This window comes from Pelophylax lessonae, assembly GCF_965119305.1.
Source record: "Pelophylax lessonae genome assembly, chromosome: 7".
Classification (NCBI taxonomy): domain Eukaryota; kingdom Metazoa; phylum Chordata; class Amphibia; order Anura; family Ranidae; genus Pelophylax; species Pelophylax lessonae.
The window spans coordinates 119,615,826-119,638,207 of record NC_138774.1 but is presented as its reverse complement, the minus strand read 5'-3'; the positions used below and the strand labels follow the sequence as shown (position 1 = coordinate 119,638,207).

The 22,382-nt window shown below is 44.1% G+C and overlaps 1 protein-coding gene across 1 annotated transcript in view; it reads left to right on the top strand.

The window, feature by feature from the left end:
- The first annotated feature begins 5,487 nt into the window (after positions 1-5,487).
- GPC4 (glypican 4) overlaps positions 5,488-22,382 on the top strand; it is a 182,780-nt gene continuing 165,885 nt past the window's right edge. The window contains exon 1 of the mRNA XM_082262515.1: positions 5,488-5,665. Coding sequence (XP_082118641.1) covers positions 5,509-5,665 — 157 coding nt within the window. The 5' untranslated portion in view covers positions 5,488-5,508. The remainder of the gene's footprint in view (positions 5,666-22,382) is intronic.

The following is a 22,382-nucleotide window of genomic DNA, read 5'->3' as shown; positions in this document are numbered from 1 at the left end:
TTTGTATTTATTTATTTTTGTTCCTGAACTTTTTCACACACACAATACTGTGTATTTTTAATAACACACAGTTACATTTTGGAGTTGATACACCCTGAATACGTTTGTGGATTTGTTATATTGGTTTACATCTGTGGACCTAATTATTATTCTACCTTGGACTTTTTTTCATTTTCCTAATGCTTGTTTTTGGTTGTTTACGAACTTTTCACATAGCGTAACAATTTTTTAGACAATTTTCACATGGCTTTAGTATTCATAGCTTTTGACAGCAGCTGTGTGATATAATATTGAAGATGTTATCTGAAGCACTACAAAAGAAATTCCCCTTAGGGTGGGACTTTATAGGCACGAATAATAAATTATGAATTCATAAGAATTAACAAAATAGTAGCAAATTTATTGAAAGAAATTCATGTACAAAAAAGTTTTAAAAAGTTTTGGCAAGCTGTATAAAATTCATTTGGCCATATGACCAAATGAATTGTATACAGCTTGCCAAAACTTTTTAAAACTTTTTTGTACATGAATTTCTTTCAATAAATTTAATACTATTTTGTCAATTCTTATGAATTCATAATTTATTATTCGTGCCTATAAAGTCCCACCCTAAGGGGAATTTCTTTTGTAGTCTTCATTTCTGGGATGTGGCACATTTTGGAGGGATTTCACATGAGCACACTATATGTATTATCTGAAGCACTGAACGCAGTATTCATTTTTGATACATTCTACCATATTTCTTTCTGATGGAGAGTGGAGATGGACTATAGTGGCCAGATCCCAGATTGTCCATGTATAAGAGATGCAATCTTGAATGGAGTTTTGGATTTGGGTACAGAAGGTTGTTTGCTTGGCATGGGCCCCATTTACAGAACACTCATGAATACAAGGAGTTGACTGATTGGACTAGGATGAGTGGTAACGTCAAGATCCCCACCATTGTATTCATTAAGAAAAAGGAAGGCGTTGTGTGAACGGTAGCCATGCCAAGCAAGTGACCTTCTCTGTTCAATATGCATCTGGGCAGCTGCTTGGCCCCAGACTTGGAAGATAGCGGTGATCACTATGAGAGATTTCCAGCTTCCACGGAGATTCCACAGGTATGATACATACATATTTACATTGTGCCAAGCCGGACCCATGTGACATTGACATACTGTAAGGGCCCATGCCTATAGGCAGAAAAATGCTGCTGTTAGGGGCATCTGGCTTTTTTTTTCCAGGAATGCAGCTGCATAGTATTTAACCACTTGACGGCCGCCCACCGTAAAATGACTGCGCCAGTACTACGTGACTGGAGTGCATGTGGTCTCGGCGGCGCGCGCCACCGGAGCCGCGCTCCCACTGTGTTTAGAAACAGAGGGAGGTGGGCCATGGGACCTAGGCAATTGCTGCTGCCCTCCCTTTCTCGTCCGAGAAACCGAGAGAAGACCCGCCTGCTTATGTAAATAAAGCAAGCGGATCTTCTGTCAGACAGGCAGGGACAGATCAGCAGTTTAAGCTAATCTGAAACTTGCGATCTGTGTGTGCCTGTCACAGAACCCCCCCCCCCACACACACACACACACACACAGTCAGTAAGCATATTAGGCATACATACCAGTGTCATTTATACAGTAACAGTGCATATTATTTAGCACTGATTACTGTATTAGTGTCACTGGTCCCGAAAAAGTGTCAGTTAGGGGCCCAATCTGTCCGCTGCAATGTCGCAGTCCCGCTAAAAATTGCAGATCGCCACCATTACTAATAAAAAAACAAATAAATAAATAAAAAGTCCAAAAATCTATCCCGTAGTTTGTAAACGCTATAACCAGGGGCGGACTGACCATTCGGGGATTAGGGCACTGCCCGAGGACCCAGGGTCAGTAGGGGGCCCCATGAGAGGCTACACACTACAGAAAGAAGCCAGGAACTTCCATGCAGGCTATGCTGTGGTAGATATTTAAATGCCCACTCTATGTGGCTGAGCTGCAATTTGTAGGTGGAGCTTTGTGTGGCCTGAGTGTGGACACAGGGGGCCCCATGATCTCTGATTGCCCGGGGGCCCCATGAGTTGTCAGTCCATCCCTGGCTAAAACCCTATTTTCCATCCGTCCAGCGGATCGGATCGGATGGGATAGGGTGAGAACGGACTGACGGTCCGTTGACATCCGATTTCCCCCATAGAGAAGCATGGGAAACTGTTAGCTGTGTCTCCGCACACAGCGCGGAGACACAGCTGTCCTCCTCCAACGGACGGAGTGTGTGAAAGAGCCCTAACTCTTGGCGATTTGGACAATCAATGCAAAATGCGCCACACATGCTTGACTGCCATTCATTCTAAATGGCACGCCAAATGTGGTGCCATTTTTGTACGACAGAATTGTGCTGCAATTGTGGCAAATGGAGACTAAAGCCCCATACACACGCGTCGAAAATTGGCAGGGAATTTTCGGCCAACGTCCGATCGGCCGATTTTCGGCTTGTTAGTATGATGCTTCCGACAATCGACTCCGACTTTTCGGCCGAAAAAAATCTGGTGTGCAGACTATAAAATTTTTGTTGGCCGTCAAAAAACGGCCGATTTTCGTGCAGTCAGTACAGATTTCAACAGGGAAAAATCTGATGAGCAAGTCTGGGCATGCTCAGAGAAGAAAGAACACAAAGAAATCAAACCAACACATGACATCACTTCTGAAGTAGAATTTTGTTGGGCGAGAAAATTCGTGTGCAGTCTAGGCACATTCCAACAAAACACAACTCTGGACAAAAGTCGGACGATCGGTCGTCCGATAATCGTTGCGTGTGTACGGGGCTTTAGTGACGGTTTACACTATATCGATGTCAGACATCGCATGTGATTCGCACCGCACTGCTCTGCAAATCACATGCGATGTCTGTGCGATGCAAATTCAGCCATACAGATTGTATGGCTGACTTTGCAACGCATTTGGACCAAAGTTGTGCAGGACCCTTTTTTTGGTCCGCACCAGAATCGGATCACATGGGTGTTCACACCTATGCGATTGGATTCCTGTCCGAATTGATAGTTCACACTGTGATATGCAAACTAATCTGGGGGTGTCATTAATTTTGTATTGACACTCCCAGCAGTTTGCATAGGGCAGTGTGAACTGCCTGCGAGTCGAGTGCAATGTGGGAAACCCGCAGTGGATTCGCAGGGTTCCTGCATCGCACCAGCACTTATTCCCGTGAAGCTTGTCACCTAAAAATGAACAGGAGCTTCTTTTGCCGATAAACGTCCATAGGGCAGCCTATTGGAGTGAATGAGTTACCCTACACGTGAGCCCTCATTAACACTGAGGGCGGGTTTGAAAGCTGAACTTGCACGATTTCAGTCGGGGCCATTAGATAGACATCTGTGCGGGTTCATGCACAGACAGGGCTGCTGTTAGAAATCATGGGGCCCCGTACAACCTACCTGGCAGGCCCCCCCCCCCCCCCCCGAATATATCAGGATAATATTTTCACTAAAAATACACTAATATCATTATTAGCTGACACAAACATAGCAGAGAGCCTGTGTGAATTAGCCCCTTTTAATTGTTTTTTACATTAAAAAATAAAAAAAAAAAGGATAATTTTTGTTTAAAATGTCAAAAATGTTTACAATTATTTTATTTTACATTTTTTTTTAATTATTTATTACAATGTTTAATTATAATTTTTTTTTAGAATTTTTTTTTTTTTTTTTTTTAACAGGACAGGGAAACCTGCAAGTGCTGCGGGAGGGGGATTGGCACAGTTAAAGGGGGGCACATGGGGAGAGGGAAGATCAGAAGCAGGCAGAATAGGGAGGGGGATCGGTGTCGGAGAAGCAATTACAGGAACAATGCCCTGTGTCTGCAATCCCTCTCCCCGCAGCAGCTGAAAGCTGGCAGGAGGGGAGAAACTGGCTTTCAGCTGCTGCAGAGAGCCGCACAGGGCTTCCTTCTGTAATTACCCCTCTGCCCGACTGCACCAATTCCCCATGCTGTTGAGGCCCCCCTGTGTGCCCAGGCCCCAGTGCAGGGACAAGGTCATCTAGAGCCCAGGGAAAGCATGCCAAATTGCGCCCCCCCCCCCCAAGATGTATGAGAATTGTGTTTTAAAAATCCTACCCCCCCCCCCATAAAAATCAAGCACTAATCTGCATACACACATCTTTGCCCCCCAGCTGAAATCCTCTCTCCCCTATATGCCCCCAGCACAAATCCTCCCCCCCAAAAAATGTCCCCCAAAAATGTCCTCTTCGAGCATAATTCCTTTCCCCTTCCCACACCATATCCACCCAACACGAATTCCCCTTTCCCCCACATTTCCAGAATAGCACAAATCCCTCCCACCCAAAGTTCCCCTCCTAGCCCAAATACCCCCCAATCATCCCAAATAGCATAAATCCCCCTCCAAAAAAAAAAAAAAAAAAATGATCCTAGCACAAATCCCTTCCCCTAACTTTTCTAGCACAAACCTCCCAAATCCCCCCTCCTAGCACAAGTCCTGTTCCCCCCTCCCAACACAAGTCGCCCAAAAATCACCTTCCCAAATTTCCCCTCCTGGAGTCATTCTTACCATCCTCCTCTCAACACAAATCCCCTCCCCCCAATCTCCTTGACGTGCCCCCTCAACTCACATGACACCACAGTACCCAGGGCGGCCGTCCCTCCTGCCCACCCCTTGTCCTGGCCCTGCCAGGCCCCCTACAAGAGGACTGGTGCCCCCCCCCCTATAACCGGCACTGTGCACAGATGTCTATTGAAATCGCCCCCAAAGTTCCTTAAAGTAGTGCAGGAACTACTTTTGGGAATCGGTTCCGCCCCGCAAAGTTGGCGTTGCACCGATTCTGGCAGTTTTGACGATAGGCTACAATATGGCACACAATTTGACTTGTGAAATCGGCTTTAATGTGAACGGGGGCTGACACTCGGAATGGTGTGAAAATTGCCCACCCAAAATCGCAGGTAGGAACGCGAGTTCCCGCTACGTGAGGTGTGAACGGGGCCTATATACAGACGATTAGAGGCGTATTTTACCACCTCCTCATGCCCTGTACATGGAGTCCACTTTATGGGACCCTCTGAGACCTTTTGCTCCAGGGAAGAAGGTGTTAAATGTAAATTGCAGAGATCCCAATGAGTGAGTGAAGTGCACATTCCTGAGCGCTGTGTACACACAGGCAGCATTGTACGGGCACACACAGGGTATTCCCTGCAGGGGTTAACAGCTGACTCCCCCCCCCCCTCCTCCCGCATTCCATGCTTCTCCCTGGCCGCACCGCGCATGCGCGCCCCGTGCTCCTCGCACCCAGTGCCAGCTCCGTATACACAGCGCCCCGGACAGTCTCCGGAGGAGGGATCATTGAGCAGAGCTCAGCTCTCCGCCACACTTGTAGAACTTCTCCCGCCCGGACAGCCCGAGCCTTGTGTCGGAGTGTAGAGGAAGCGGGCTGAGTGAAGTTTCCCAGCAGTAGCAGCCTTTGTCCCCCGGTTCTCCTCCGCCATGCTCCCCCGGTGCTCCTCCGCCATGCTCCGGACGTCTCTCCCCCCTCTCCTGCTGCTTTGCATTGTAGCGCTCTGCAGTCTCTCCGCCGCCGGAGCCAGCAAAAGTTGTTCCGAGGTTCGGAAAGTTTACATGTCCAAAGGCTTCAACCAGAACGATGCTCCGGTCTATGAGATCAACGGTGAGTCACCCCAGGGGAACCTACCTACCGACCTCTGTGTATGGGGGGAGGGGACACTCTACTATCCTGTGCCAGACACGTCAGTACAAGGGACTGATCTCCACTCCACAACCCGGTCTGGGGTTATGGGGGGGGGGGGGCATAGAACAGCTGTGTGGGGTCATTGGATGGAGATGGGGTTGTGACCTGCCTGGTTCTAAGGGTGCGTTCACACAGCAGAGAGACCGCACCGCTCAGAGTTCGCTTTGCGCTTTAGACGCGGTTTAGAATCATTTTGGAGGTGATTTCTGAAGATCCCAAAATGCCTGTTTTTGTGGGAGGAAATGAAAGGAAAGCGACTCGCCAAAGCGCCCCACAAAATGCGCCAGGCGCCTTCAGGGCATTTGGCCTCCATTTATGGCATGCGTCCATTGACTTGAGAGGCCGAGTTTGGGGCTCTTTACTTTTCTATTGACTTGAATAGAGGTATTGGGGGTCAGGCTATTGACCTGAGTGGAGGCATTTGGAGAGCTTCTGTTGACGTGAAAGGATGTATCTTTGGGGCTCTTCTGTAGACGTGAAAGGATGTATCTTTGGGGCTCTTCTGTTGACTTGAGTAAAGGCGTTTGGGGCTCTTCTGTTGACTTGAGTAAAGGCGTTTGGGGCTCTTCTGTTGACTTGAGTAAAGGCGTTTGGGGCGCTTCTGTTGACTTGAGTAAAGGCGTTTGGGGCTCTTCTGTTGACTTGAGTAAAGGCGTTTGGGGCTCTTCTGTTGACTTGAGTAAAGGAGTTTGGGGCTCTTCTGTTGACTTGAGTAAAGGCGTTTGGGGCTCTTCTGTTGACTTGAGTAAAGGCGTTTGGGGCTCTTCTGTTGACTTGAGTAAAGGCGTTTGGGGCGCTTCTGTTGACTTGAGTAAAGGAGTTTGGGGCTCTTCTGTTGACTTGAGTAAAGGCGTTTGGGGCTCTTCTGTTGACTTGAGTAAAGGCGTTTGGGGCTCTTCTGTTGACTTGAGTAAAGGCGTTTGGGGCTCTTCTGTTGACTTGAGTAAAGGCGTTTGGGGCTCTTCTGTTGACTTGAGTAAAGGCGTTTGGGGCTCTTCTGTTGACTTGAGTAAAGGCGTTTGGGGCTCTTCTGTTGACTTGAGTAAAGGCGTTTGGGGCTCTTCTGTTGACTTGAGTAAAGGCGTTTGGGGCTCTTCTCTTGACTTGAGTAAAGGCGTTTGGGGCTCTTCTGTTGACTTGAGTAAAGGCGTTTGGGGCTCTTCTGTTGACTTGAGTAAAGGCGTTTGGGGCTCTTCTGTTGACTTGAGTAAAGGCGTTTGGGGCACTTCTGTTGACTTGAGTAAAGGCGTTTGGGGCTCTTCTGTTGACTTGAGTAAAGGCGTTTGGGGCTCTTCTGTTGACTTGAGTAAAGGCGTTTGGGGCTCTTCTGTTGACTTGGGTGAAGGGGATTGGCAAGCTTTGGAAATAGTAACACCTGGCAAGCATTGCAGACGAGATGCCCCATGTGTACCAGACCGTTCCCTATTTCTGTAAAGGGCCAACGTTTGCTTTGCAAAGTATTTGTGAACCTGAATCAAACGCCCATTCTTTCTGCCTGTGTGAACGAGGCGAAAGATGCTTTTTCGATAGTTCCAGCAGTCTAAGTGTAAATGTGACATTCGTTCTATTAAGCGGCACGTCCATGCCAAACTTGCCCGTTTACTCCACACACAACTGGTGATTTCCGATCGATTCAACTAGGAATGATGGCTAATTGATCCTTCATTGATAAAAATATGGAATGATGCAGCACAATCAGGATTCCCTGTTGTCTAAACTATTGAAAATATTCTGTTGATACTAATCGGTATGGATTCTGATGAGTTCTCTGACAATCGCAAATTGATTGCAAGCGATCCACAAAGTTCTGTTTAACTTGGTAGAGTTAAAATCAATTGACAATTCGCTAAATCAATCAAACTGCAGAGGGTCTTTGGCCTACAATCCTTATCAGTTTAGTTGCAGTGAATGGCGGATTGTATGGATGTGTGTGTGGCTGCCATACCCTTAAAATATGAGCCGCTTTAGTATACAAATTGCTTCTTAGACACTGTATTCCATTTGTTTACAGTTTCCCCCGTGACTGCTAAGCTAAGTACAGATTTTTTCCTAGTAGAGATGTCTGCGTGTGCTTGGTATAAGTAGCCTGTTGCTGATATTTATAGTTTACTATAGTGGTTGGTTGTGCTCATTGGGAGTGAGGTGGTACAGCTGCCCTGTGATGGCACTGATGGGCTGTATTGGAGGGGGGCATCCTAGATCGGGTATAGCGCACATCTGGCTGTAGGGTCAGGTAAGTAGGGAAGCCTCCCCTCCCTTGGCTGCTCCTCTGCTGAGTGATTCATAAAGCAGAATCTGGTTTGGGGAATCAGTCATCCCAGTGTCCCATAGAGCATGTGTAATTCCGGCACAGTGCAGTCATACTTGTAAATCGTACCTCGAGGCAAGCTTTCCTCATTTTACCTTGTTACTCCATGAATGTATTCCCTATTGTTCCTACTAATGTATTCAGCCATGTGCAGCCTGGCTGGCCATTGTTTAATTTCGCACCTCTTTCCCGTCCCCTTCAATTCTTTATGCCCTTTCACACTCCTAAGCCGGCCAAGGTGCATGTTGATGAATGTGGATTTGCTTTAGTTTGTAGGAATGTGATCCCCTGAATATGATTGGCTAGTTTTGTGGTGTCGGTTGTGAAGGAAGTATTCTGTAAATAATTAGTTTATTATCTGTGTTTACCATCTTCAGTTAATACAATTACTGATCCAGGGACTGGAGTAGAAAGATTATTCTAGGAGGAGGATTCCTTGTTGCCCTTTGCAGGCAGAGAGGATCCTTGTTGAATTTGACAGTTGCTAGGGGCAACGATACATTGTCAACATGTTCATACAGAAGCTAGGTCTCCATGAACATGGGGGGAGGGTGGGGGGACTTTCCATGTTTGCAAACGTCCTGAAAAGGAACAAATAAGCTTTAATGTATAGTCTGATGTTACTGTATTAACGCTTTCAGTCCTGGTTATGAATGGGAAGGAAAGACATTGGACTTTACAGATTGCGTACAATTCGGTTATTTTTCTTTCTTAGTTCTGTGGATTTAAAAAACTGTACTGCAGCATTAAATCGGATATTTTATTATCGTGTTCTTTTTTTTTTCAGCTTTTTTTTTTTTTTTCCTCCCATATCCATGATTGTTTTTTTTTTTTTTATAGGACTCCTTATTTGTGTACTGAAGCTATTGAAGCAGAAAATGTTCTCTCTGGTTATCTGAGTGGAAAGTCAGATAAAATCATGGGATCTCTGACTGGCTCTGATAAATGACTAACCTTGGGGGCCATTGTGATCTCTACAGAGCTGACCATATGTTACAAGTCACTTTTCAGTACCCTGTGAATGTAACGCTGCCTGCAAACAATATAACATTGTGATGTCATTGATCTTATACGGTTGTTTACTCTCCAAAGTTCTTACTTCCTATTTGCATAACAAACTTTTTATTCTAAAAGCGTCCAAAAAAAACTCCTACGCCATAGGACACTCAGTTAAAGCTTCACTACAATATCCTTTTTCTTTGATGTAATATAGGTTTGCTTTGGTATCAAAGTCCACTTCGGGGCTGGAGCAAACATATTGCTGATAGTGGCGAGATTTCGTTTCAGGCTCCATTCACACCTATACAGGTATGATGGAGCGCACACACGTTTTTTTACATTTAGGGCAGCCTTTTTGGCTTTTCAGTTGGCTGCCCTATGTGTAAGAAACATGCAAAATAAATGTCTGACCCCTTTTAATAATCTTGCCAGTAGGGATAGACCGATACAGATTATTGCCCGCCTTTCAGGCCGATAGCCTATAGCATGTGCTGATATTCTGTACATTTAGGCCTCTTGCACACTTGCAGCTTAAAAAAGCTCAGTACTGCTTTTTTTTTTTTTTTTAAGCTAAAATACAGCCCATTCATTGTAATGTGCCTATGCACACAGGCGCGTAAATGAGCGCTGTCCAATCTTCAGTAAGAACAAAATAGAAAAATCTGCATTTTTGGACAGTAATTTACACCTAATGTGCGCAAATAAACGCAGTTGCGAACAAATGAACGCACACAAACACTGTTGAGCTGAAAAATGCTCATTTACATATTTAAAAAAAAATGTGAGAATACATTTGCGCGAAAAGACGCGATTTGGCACAAACGCATATGCGTGAAAATGCGCAGGTTTCAATAAGACCAATACGCCTGAAATTTATGGCTGAAAAAGGAGATGCTCAAACAGGAGTATCGTGTGTAAGGGCCGGTTCACACTTTTGCGAGTGCGGCGATCGCATGTAATTCGGAGCGCACTGCTCCTTCATTACATGCGATTGGATGTGCGGATGTAAATTCAGCCATCCACTTTGTATGGCTGAAATTCGCACTGCACCCACACAAAAGACGCACAGGACCCTTTTTTCCAGCCGCATCAGGATCGGATCGCACAGTGGATCACACTTGTGCGATCCGATCCTGTGCGAACTGTCAGATCGCACTGCGATATGCGATCAAACTGGGTGTGTCATTAACATTTAATTGACACCCCCTGCGTATCGCATATGGCAGTGTGAACTGCCAGATGTGCGGATGCGATTTGGGAACAGGCTGCGAATTCGCAGCCTTCCCGCATTGCACAAGTGTGAACCGGGACTTGGAGGCCTTAAAGTTTTGAAAAATCAACACAATCTACACAAATCTGGTATAATGTTATTAACATTTTAAACATTAAAAGTAAACAACTGGGAAAAATAAAGTGCTTGAAAAAAAAATACCTTATTAAATGGCTTCCAAAAACATAGAAAAATTGCATAAATACCTAAAAACTTGCACACTGATATAAAATAAATGTGTCACCCCTATAGAAGTATCCTCTGTCCTACTCCCTATACCAACCCCGCCCTCCCCCCACCACCACCACCAAAGCAGTGACCTCTGTCCCCTGCACCCCCGACACACAAACACACACCAGTGTGTATGTTGAACTCTCCTACCTTACACAGGTGTACAGCAGAGCAGAGATCGGCCGCTATCACAGTACTGGATGAAGGCGGGAGCTGCCAAAGTTAACTTTTCACATTACCAGGCTGGTGATTGGTTGCTAGGATCACCCAGTTACCAATCACCTACCGTTTATTGTGAAAAGTTAACTCCAGCAGCCCCTGCTCCCGGCCGCTGTCCAGTGAAGAGGAGAGTGGCGAAGTCTTAGGGAAAGGACTGGCAATACAGGGCTGCCTGTGATCTATCCGCTGCCCGTGACCCCCCCGTTCTAGTTAGTGTCGGGTGCAGGAGCCCTGTCTGCAGCCCTGGCCCACTGGGCAAATGCCCGGTGTGCACTATGGCCATTCCAGGCCTGTTTAAATGGAGGACCAGATTGGCTGAGACTGCAGCTGGGACAGGGGGAGGTATGACCAATATCGGTAAGTTTCTGACCTATACTGATAATTAGAAAAATTGTGAAATATTGACCCTAATAATCTGCCGCTCCGATAATGGGTCGACCCCCCCCCCCCCCCTATTTGCCACACCAAAACGCATGGAAGTTTCTTCCTATGCATTTTGGCACGTACGTTAGCCAGTTATATGGGGGGTCTATTGAGAATTAATGCCACTGCCATGTGTCTGCAGAAAGACTGCGCCTTTTGTGTGTGTAACGGGAACAATTTTTGTGTCTGCAACACACAAGTGTGAATGGAGTCCTTAGGCCTCATTCACACTGGAAATTTGCTTTTCTGCGCATATTGCTGTAACGTGAAAATGTCGTACTTGCAGTGTGAATAATTCCTAATGGCTTTCCAAACATGGCCACTGCCATTGCACCACAAAACACGTGACAATCGCACTGTAAATGCGCCAAAACATGCTGAAAAAAAATATAATTGCAGCTCCAAATCTCTGCATATAAAGGTTTGAGACCTACTTTGGCACATTTGTTGGGCAATGGGTTGCCTTATGCACAAAAATTTGTGTTCACCTTACACTAGGTGTGAATGGGACCTTAAAGTGGGGTATACACTATAAGAAAATCGGGCAAACGATTGTCCCATTTTCCTCGTTTCAAAGCAAATCGGAACCGATGAAAGAATATTCGTACGAACAGTCGTACGAAAATTCTCGTACAACAAAGGCTTTTTTTGTTGCTTATTGTTTCTGATCATGCGCAGTCTTTCTTTTCTGATTTTTCTTGTACAAAAATCTTTCGTTTTTGCCGGTATGAGAAAAATTTTGGAGTTTGTCCTTTCGAGAATTTTCATATGAAAATTCTGAATCGTCTGTAGAAAGTTATGTACACACTATACCGAAATGGTACGAAAAGTCTTTGGATAAATGTTTGCCCAATTTCCTTTTCTTTTAGTGTTGCATTACATTACATAGTTACATAGTAAGTGAGTTTGAATAAAGACAATAGTCCATCCAGTTCAACCTGTGTAGGTGTGTGTGGCCTTAATCATCTAACATAGCCCTGAATGTTCTGATCCTTGAGATGTCTTTTGAAAGCCACAGAAACCACCTCTTGTGGTAGAGAATTCCACAATCTTGTAGCCCTAACAGTAAATAACCCCCCACGTTGCCTGAGGTTAAAACGCTTGTCCTCTAATGGCATTGTATGCCCTCGAGTCCTCATGCAATCCCTTCGACTGAATAGCTGTTTTTCTATGCCAAGATCCCCATTAAGATATTTATAAATTGCTATCATGTCCCCCCTCAGGCGTCTCTTCTCCAGGGAGAATAAATCAAGCGATTGCAGACGCTCTTCATAATTAAGGTCCTCCAATCCCCTAGTTGCCCTTCTCTGGACTCTCTCCTGCTCCAACACAGCGTGTACGAGCCTTTAGGTAAAAGTCATTTTCTGATTGGTTTTTGAGGCCAGTAGCTTTTTAATTAACCAGGCCTGGACTGTTACTAGAATATGTACTTTATGGTTTCTTGAATTTAACCTTTCTGATTTTTCTGTGGCTATTTATTTATTTTTTGTAATTTCCAGTTGTAAAGTAGAGTTTGATCTGTGCCAACAAACTTTTGCCTTTTTTTAGTAGCCTTACAGTCTGAAACATTGGAGTGTCCGATGCCTGACCAATCCTCTGCTCGCGATAGTTCCTTCCACCGGCGGCTCTGCCACTGGAGGACAGAGCAGTTATGTAGTGGCCACAATGGTACCACACCTGAATCACGGGATGGCTTATTTTGTGTGCCTCTGCCCACATCATTCATTCACAGGGATCTGTGAATGGAAGACTACAAGTCCCATCTGCCACAGTGGCAGAGGGAAAAAAAAAGTTCTCAATGGAGCTCCATTTTTTTTTTTTTTTTTTTATTCCAGTTCTATATCTGAGCTTGTGCATTGTTCCCACGATCAGCTGATTACAGTTGCAATGGCTTTGCAGGCTGTGATGCAGAAAATTTATTGAATGCAGATTTTGTTTCTTTTTGCTGTATGAGTGTATTTATATTTTACTAAGGTGAGAAATGCCTTTATAATAAACCTAGCCGCATAGTCTCTCCTCAAGAGGAGCATTGGCGGCCGAAGAAAACTCTCAACACACCTAAACGCTAGGCACCCGCTTGAGCGTTCATTTTATGGCGCATTTCCACTGAGCTTTCTGGTACGGTACGCTTTTTATGCCGTTTCCATTATGAATGGTACCCTAATTCCGAACCGTACCACTTTTTGGTACCCTTTCGTTGGGGTACCAAGCACATTAGACCCGTACCAACTGGGTGGAGCTACACTCTGCAGAACTTTGGTTGACAGAGAATCGTCTATCACAGCTTTCCTGCTGTGACCAGCTACACCACGCCTATCATGAAAAGGGTACTATTGGCAGTGGAAACGCAATGTGTACTGTACCGTACCGTACTGAACCGAACCGTACCGTACCACTCAGTGGAAATGAGGCATTAGTGGCAAGAATAAAGTAATATTCTGCCCATTAGAATGAATGCGCACCCAAATGATTGATTCTCCTAAATGTGTTTGTATAGAGCAGCTTCAGGCGCATTTTTGTACGCTGCCAGCTAAAAAGGTGCTCAGGAGGGCTGGACAAATGCCCAATGTGTATGAGGCCTAATAATTATACTATACAGGCGTTACACTTAATGTCATATTAAAATCTAAGCCAAAATTGTAATATATTGCAGTTTACCAATCAGCCATTTTGGCTGCATTAGTTTTCTTGTCTTAAACTTTTTTCTCCTCTGTTTTTACCTGGTGACCTGGCCAGACACACTCTTCCTGTATTATGTCCCCACTCTGGGGCACCTTTGGACATCAGCATTGTCAGTCTGGAGGGAAAGGAATGTTAGATGTTCAAGCAGGTTTAAATAACGCTAACAAATTGAAGTCAAACTCCATCTATTGTTTTATAAACAGTTACAGCAAACAGTTTTTTCCTGTTGGTGGAAAAAAAGGTTTTACATAAACATTGTAAGCACCCTTGTGTTAAATGGTTTCTTCCATCTCTGTAACTGATACATTCTGCTGGAGAGCTTGTTCTTTTGAAAGACAAAGAGTCTAGAAAAGAAACAAATGCAGCCACCCTATCTAAGAAATAGTAAACTGCAATAAAATAATTGTTTGGGTTTCTTTTTACTCAGGTTTCATAAATTTTTCTAATTTGGATTCAATTTCAAAAATTTGAACATTTGGTGAATGTTGTATAACCGTTTGCTGACTGCCCTACGGCACATTTACTGCTAAAGGGCAGCCGCACTGCACAGGATCACACATTATATATAATAAATATATATGCACTTCCGGGTATGGGGTGCGAGTGTGCGGCAGCTTGCTCCCTCTGTGATTCTACCCAGTGGAAGCTGATCATGCGGATCAGATGTCTGCCGGCAATCACTGATAGTTTGCTACACAGGCTGAAAAACAAGGTAGATTGCCATTCTGTCAGTACAGAAGGCATGGATCCTGTGTTTCTGTAAAGCAGGAACACCGCTCCATGCCTTCTACTAGTAAAAGCACCGCCCACACTACACTGAATCAGACTTGGCACAAATCTAATCCTTTGATTGCCCCTGACGTTAACCCCTTTCCAGCCAGTGTCATTAGTACAGTGGCATTGCATATTTTAAGCACTGATCACTGTAATATTGTCACTGGTCCCCAAAAAAGTGTCAGGTGTTCCATTTGTCTGCCGCAATATCGCAGTCCCGTTAGAAGTCCCTGATCGCCGCCATTACTAGTTAATAGGATTTTGATAGAATTTTTTTTTTTTTAATATTTCCCATAGTTTGTAGATGCAATAACTTTTGAGCCAACCAATCAATATACGCTTATAGCGATTTTTTTTTTTTTTTTTTTTTTAACCAAAAACATGTAGCAGAATACATATTAGCCTAAATTCATGAAGAATTGGATTATTTTATTGCAGAAGTAAAGTGTTTTTTTTTTTTCCCCAAAATTGTTGGTCATTTTTTTTCCAGCGCAAAAAATAAAAAACGCAGAGGTGATCAAATACCACCAAAGAGAGCTCTATTTGTGAGAAAAAAAGGGCATACATTTTATTTGGGTACAGCGTCACATGACCGCTCAATTGTCTGTTAAAGTAACACAGTGCTGTATTGCAAAAATGGCCTGGTCATAGGGGGTAAATCTTCCGGAGGTGAAGTGGATACACTTTTTTTTTTTTTTTTTGTGAAATCACTTATAAATAGATCCAATTGTGTCAGTAGAATGTATTTTAAAATGTTATCAGTTATTCCTATGCTGCACATGTATTTTCTTCAACTGCTTAAGTATAGCGTACAAAAGTTACAATAGTGTTTACAAGATGGAAGCCGCATTTAATTAACAAGGGTAATGACACGACCAATTAATGCTTAATGGTGACGGCTGCCTCAAATCTTCCAGTTTCTTCTGAGTGGAGAAATTACCATAATCTTTCTACATTAAACATTCCAGATCAGATGGAAATTCTAAAGCTCTGCACAGACCCTCCAGTGTTCTCTTGTGTAGGTATATTTTACTGTGCAGCTGGTAAGCTCATGTGTTTCTTTCCAGAGGCAGCATTTGGACCATAAATAGTCGCTGTTGAAAATGGGAAGTGTCAGTCAGTCTTTATTCTGCACAATATCATGCATTTTAATTGAAGTGAGACCATTTGTTAGCTTCCAATGTAAATGATGGTGCCCTCTCCCATCACTTTCTACTGTAACAGCAAACCCACTTTTGATGTATTAACGAGATTTACTTTTTCCGTTCTCAGTTCCTTGTTGCAGTTCCAGGGCCTAATGGCAAAGTTACAGCCCTGATTGCAAAATAATCAACCTTTTTGTTTTGAGTTTTTGTGGCTTTTACAAGGATTTTGAAGCCTAAAGCCGGCCATAGATGATACCAATTTCTGTCCCGCAACCACTGTTTGCAGGAAAGAAAATCGTGGATTACTGGTTGATGACGTGCCGTGTTGTTGCGGGAACCCTTCATGTGAAGCTGTTGTGTTCTCCCGGTTGGGGCGTGGGGAGCCATGCCTGCAGGGAGAACACGGATTATTGCTAGTTGCTGTAGCCTCTGGCAATAATCACATGTAAAAATCAGCCTATCCATAGATGGTTCAAATCTCGCCCGGTCCCTGCTAAACCAGCCAAGGTTCGAACCATCATTGGCTGGCTTTACTCTAGTAGTACTTTTTGGAGGTACTTTTTGGAGTTATGGATAAAAGTGTTAACATTTTTGCAGTTTTTTTTTTAATTCCGTCTTTGGGATTTTTCCTCACTTCCTGTCCCTTTTGATCCCCTTGCAAGAAATGGAGGATGAGAGCCACCCAGTTGGGCTTCATGTACACACACACACTCCAAGATTCAAAACTTTCCTCTCGTGAACACGTTTCTTCCACATTCAGGAGAGGGAGTTTGAGGAAGGTTGAAGCTCCCCAAAATGCAGCAGCTCCTAAACACTGGTAAAAGCATCTGTGCACATGGACACACACAAGCTTTTATGGAGTTGAGTTTAGGAGCTTTGGCAAAAAAAAAAAAAAAAAAAAAACCACCAAAAGCTCCTAAACGCAAAGTGCCGGGTCACACTTGTGCGATGCGGGAAGGCTGCGAATTCGCAGCCTGTTCCCGGATCGCAAACGCACCCCTGGCAGTTCACACTGCCATATGCGATACGCAGGGGGTGTCAATGAAATGTTAACGACACCCCCGGTTTGATCACATATCGCAGTGCGATCTGACAGTTTGCACAGGATCGGATCGCACAAATGTGAACCACTGTGCGATCCGATCCTGATGCGGCTGAAAAAATGCCTCGTGCGACTTTTGTGCGGGTGCAGTGCAAATTTAGCAATACAAAATGTATGGCTGAATTCGCACTGCACATCCGATCGCATGTAATGAAGGAGCAGTGCGCTCCGATATTACATGCGATCGCCGCACACGCGGAAGTGTGAACCGGCACAAAGTGTACATGAAGCCTAAGCAAGCGTAAACAGCAAAAAAAAAGTTGTCAGAAGTGCTATGTTTTCTAAAGCTAGCCATAGATGGAGTGATATTATTTTTTTGCAACCACGGAAAAGAAAATCGCTCAACACAGTCAGTGCCGAGACAAGGTCATTTAGCTCAAGGCAAAGATGCCAAACTGCGCCCCCCCTTCCCTTAGGGTTAGGGTGAAGGCGCCCCCATCCCTGCAATAAACCATTGCGCTCAGGGCAGCCGCCCCTCCTGTCCACCACTTGTCCCAGCCCTGAACACAGCCATAGTTAATGGGGGAAATCCCTCTTGTCGAGCTATTGTGTTCTGGCGGGTGGGGGAGCCGTCCCGGCCATGAGAATAGTGATTGTTGCTTGCGGCTATAACCACTGGCAATAATCACATGAAAAATCCGACATGCTGGTTGTACCCAAGTTGATCAATCAGCTTGGGTACAATCAGCCTTGCCCATTGATGGTTCAGATCCCTGCTGGTCCCCGCTGAACCAGCTGATATTCGAACCATCCATGGCCAGCTTAAATAAACTAAAAATGTGTTTTCTCTCATTTAGAGAGATTTTCCCTCTTATTACTGGAAGTGAGAGAAAACCTCTCCAATTTGGGGCACTAATGGTAATAAAGAGCTGCACGATTCTGGATAAAATGAGAACTACAATTTTTTTGCTTAGAGTAAAGGTCCCGATTCTCGGCGTAACATCATCTTTCGCATTCTACAAAAAAATTGGGTTAACTTTACTGTTTTTTTTTTTTTTTTATTCATTCATTGAAGTGTATTTTTTCCCCAAAAAATTGCACTTGAAAGAACGCTGCGCAAATACAGTGTGACATAAAATATTGCAGCGATCACCATTTTATTCTCTAGGGTCTCTGCTAAAAATAAATATATATATATATATATAGTAGTAAACCCCCATTATATCGCGGTTCAGTTTTCACAGTCCCGGTATTTTGCGTTTTTTTTCTGTAAGACCTATTAATATTATCTTACTAATTAAATCATTGTTAAGTATTTTTGTGTTTTCCATAGCTCTTGCTCTGTCTCTAAGTATCTTTTATGTGTTTAAATGTGTTTTCTATTGTTTTAAAAGTGTGTTTAAAGACCTTAAAATGCTTTTAAGAGCCCATTCAGACTAGCGCGACTTGTCAGGCGACTGTCAGCGGTCCATTCAGTAATACAGGACCCGTTCTAATAGGAGCGACACAAGTCGCTCCGACTTAGAAAAAGGGTTCTCTCCTACTTTGGGGCGACCTGGGAGCGACTTGCATAGACTTCCATTATGTGAAGTCCCTGCAAGTCGCGCTGAAGTCGCGGTGCACGCGACTTCACAGGTCGCCCCCTGAAGTCGGAACGCCTCAGTGTGAACCGTCTCTAAAAGTACAGTGAAAGTTATAAAAACATGCCTAGAGTGTATTGAAATAGGGTATTTCTATTTTGCGGATTTTCACTTATTGTGGGTGGGTCTGGAAAGTAACCCCTGCGATGGAGGGGGGATTGCTGTATAATGTTTGGGGTTTCTGAGTAATTTTCTGGCAAGAAAATACAAGTGCCAAAAAAAGGCTTAGTCTTTAAGAGGTTAAACTGACCTTGCTTACAAACGGAAGTTAATTCCTTACAGATTCAGATACATTGTAAAACATTGTGTTTATAGTTATCCAGCAGCCTAAGGGTCCTTTCACATGGCCAATCCGTGTGTCCGCAAATCATCCCATCAAACGATTTGCGGACATAATGTAAGTGAAGGGCACTGCGGGTGTCAGCGGAATACCATCCGCTGACATCCGATTTTCCTCCTTTCAGTTCTGTTCCGTTTTTACAAATGGAACAGAACCCTATTTTTTCTTCTGTGTAAAAAACGGAAAGGAAGGAAAATCTGATGTCAGCGGTGTCATCTGCTGACATCCGCAGTGCCATATACTTACATTATGTCCACATATCATCCGCAAACTGATGGGATGATATGCGGGCACACGGAGCGGATGACAGAAATGTCATCCGCTCCGTGGAAAAAAAAAAAAAAGTCCTGCAGCGGACCTTTCACACGGAGCGGCCGTGTGAAAGGACCCTAAGAGCCCATTCACACTGCTACGACTTGGACCGCGACTTGTCAGCCTGACAAGTCGCGGTCCGTCACGCTCCCATTGTGTAGTACAGGAGCCGTTCTAATAGGAGCGACACAAGTCGCTCCGACTTAGAAAAAGGGTCCTGTACTACTTCGGGGCGACCTGGAGGCAGTGTTAATTTTGGCAGCAAATTTCAATTTAGTTTTAGTCTTAGGACTAAAATGGCATTTTAGTTTTAGTCCCATTTTAGTCTTCTGCAAGTGTTTTAGTTTTAGTCGTATTTAGTCGACTAAAACTCCAGTACATTTTAGTTGACTAAAACTCCAGCACATTTTAGTCGACTAAAACTCCAGTACATTTTAGTCGACTAAAACTCCAGTACATTTTAGTCGACTAAAACTCCAGTACATTTTAGTCGACTAAAACTCCAGTACATTTTAGTCGACTAAAACTCATTTTAGTCATCTATAATCGAATGGGTGTAGTTCATTTGTAATTTGTAATGCATTATTTAAGCATTTCTCTACAATTTCCAAACTCATTATATACTACTGCTGGTCCTGGAGTGAAAAATCTAATATGTTATTATTTATGGTATTAAGCTTTGAGCATGCACCAGTGTTCATTTTGGCAGCAAATTTCGATTTAGTTATAGTCTTTTGACTAAAATGCCGTTTTAGTCATATATTAGTCTTCTGAATTGTTTTAGTTTTAGTCGTATTTTAGTCGACTAAAATTGTGTTAATTTAGTCGACAAAAACTTTTTAGTCGGTTTTAGTCGACGAAATTAACACTGCCTGGAGGCGACTTGCATAGACATTCTTTTTTTGAAGTCCATGCAAGTCGCGCCGAAGTCGGAGCGATCTAGTGTGAACCGGCACTTAGAATGTTGATTTGCAGGAGGCTTTTTTTTTTTTTGATAGCTGTGAGTGAGCAGAGAATAGCTCTGTATGAATCGAGGACATGCCGTTTTAAGATCGTGAGGGGGGGGTTAATCGAGATCACAATTTTTGTTTTTTTTTTAAACAATTGTGCAGCTCTACCTGATAGTGGGTCTAACCCTTCCCAAGTCTACCCAAAATTAAGTAAAATGTTTTGGCTGGAGCTCGGCATGTAAGTAAATTATTGTTGGGGTGTAACGGAACATTTTCATTTTGCATGATCAAGATTGATCAAAATCATGAACATTTGCCTATTTTGTTTTTTGTGTTATACATTGGGTGACTGTTTGAGTTTAGGCCAATGGGAAAAGGGGAGGAGGCCTGGGAGTAGCACAGCCGACCCATGAAATATCTGAATATCAGGTGGATTACAGTAGTGGTCAAAGTCCTTCAACCAATCTGATATTGATGACTTAAAGGATTGTTAAGTCTCAAGGTTTTCCACCTTAATGTATTATTTGCATTCAGGTGAAAAACCTTTTGTTGCAGCTGCCCCCCCCCCCCTTTTTCTTACCTGAGTTCATCTTTTCCAGCAATGAGCATAAGCCGCTGCCTCTGTCCTCATTGGATAGGTTGATGGCAATATATAATTTTATTGATTTTTATTAGGGATGCACCGAATGTTCGGCGGCCGAACATTATTCGGCCAAAAATAGCACTTTCGGTGTTCGGCCGAATAAGTCAAAAGGCCGAATAATAGGGCTGAACGATAGTCGATATGATATCGATTATCGTTCTGTGGCCGTAGGCGATATTCATATCGCCGAGGTCACGATATTTACAGGGGGAAGGGACTCGGAGGAGGACAGGAGGACTCTCAGACTTCCGTGAAGCCGGGACACTTCAGCGGTGAGCATACATTACATTACTCACTCGTGCACTGCAGCCCGCCCCACACATTCAGTGAGTCTTACTCTCCTCCCTAGTTTTTTCAATGGCACATTCAGGAAGCCAATCACGCCGTGATTAGCTGCACAGCGAACCAATCACGCGTGCCTGTACACCTGATTGGTTCCGCTGTGCCGCTACTCACGGCGTGATTGGCTTCCTGAATGTGCCATTGAAAAAACTAGGGAGGAGAGTAAGACTCACTGAATGTGTGGGGCGGGCTGCAGTGCACGAGTGAGTAATGTATGTATGCGGCTGTGCTCCTTTCCAGGCTCCTACTAGTCCACCTCCAGCCTCCTACTACCACCACTATGAGAGACTGTCTGTCACTGTATAATCTGATCGAGTCCACACTGACACTGACTGACTGTCACTGAGTAATTGATGTTACCATATTAACCCTGACCTGCCCAGTGCCCTGTATCTGCAATTAAAATTTACAAGGCTGCCTGCATGCTTCCTGATTTCCATTCCCAGCATCCTTCCTAATCCCTACAGTGTCACTAACATTAACCCTATGGTACAAGGCTGCAGTGTGCACTGAATCCCATTCCCTACAGTAACATTTAGGGAGAGAGAGAGACATGAGAGGACAAGAGAGAGATAGAGAGAGAGAGACATGAGAGGACAAGAGAGAGAGTGAGAGGACGAGAGAGAGAGAGAGAGAGACATGAGAGGACAAGAGAGAGAGTGAGAGGACAAGAGAGAGAGTGAGAGGACAAGAGAGAGAGTGAGAGGACAAGAGAGAGAGTGAGAGGACAAGAGAGAGAGTGAGAGGACAAGAGAGAGAGTGAGAGGACAAGAGAGAGAGTGAGAGGACAAGAGAGAGAGTGAGAGGACAAGAGAGAGAGTGAGAGGACAAGAGAGAGAGTGAGAGGACAAGAGAGAGAGTGAGAGGACAAGAGAGAGAGTGAGAGGACAAGAGAGAGAGAGAGACACGAGAGGACAAGAGAGAGGACAAAAAATTGGCAAAATAAATGGAAAAAATGCGAAACACCGCATTCGGTATTCGGCCTTTGGCCGAACATTTTATTATTATTCGGCTTCGGCCAAGAATTTCATTTCGGTGCATCCCTAATTTTTATCCAACCTGCTTTGGGGAAGGTGTCTGAGATTGATCCATAGGCATGAAATTCTTACCGAAGAGACTGTTCTCTTAGGCCTCTTTCACACATACGGTCCGTTCAGTTCAGTCACGTCAAAATGTGTCAGTTTTTCGTCCGTCTTTCGTCTGTTTTTTTTTTTTTTTTTACATCCACTACCAATGCAAAAACGGACCGTTTGTCCATTTACATCCGTTTTTCGTCCGATCTGTTTTTTTTTTTTTTTTATTGACGGATGAAAAAT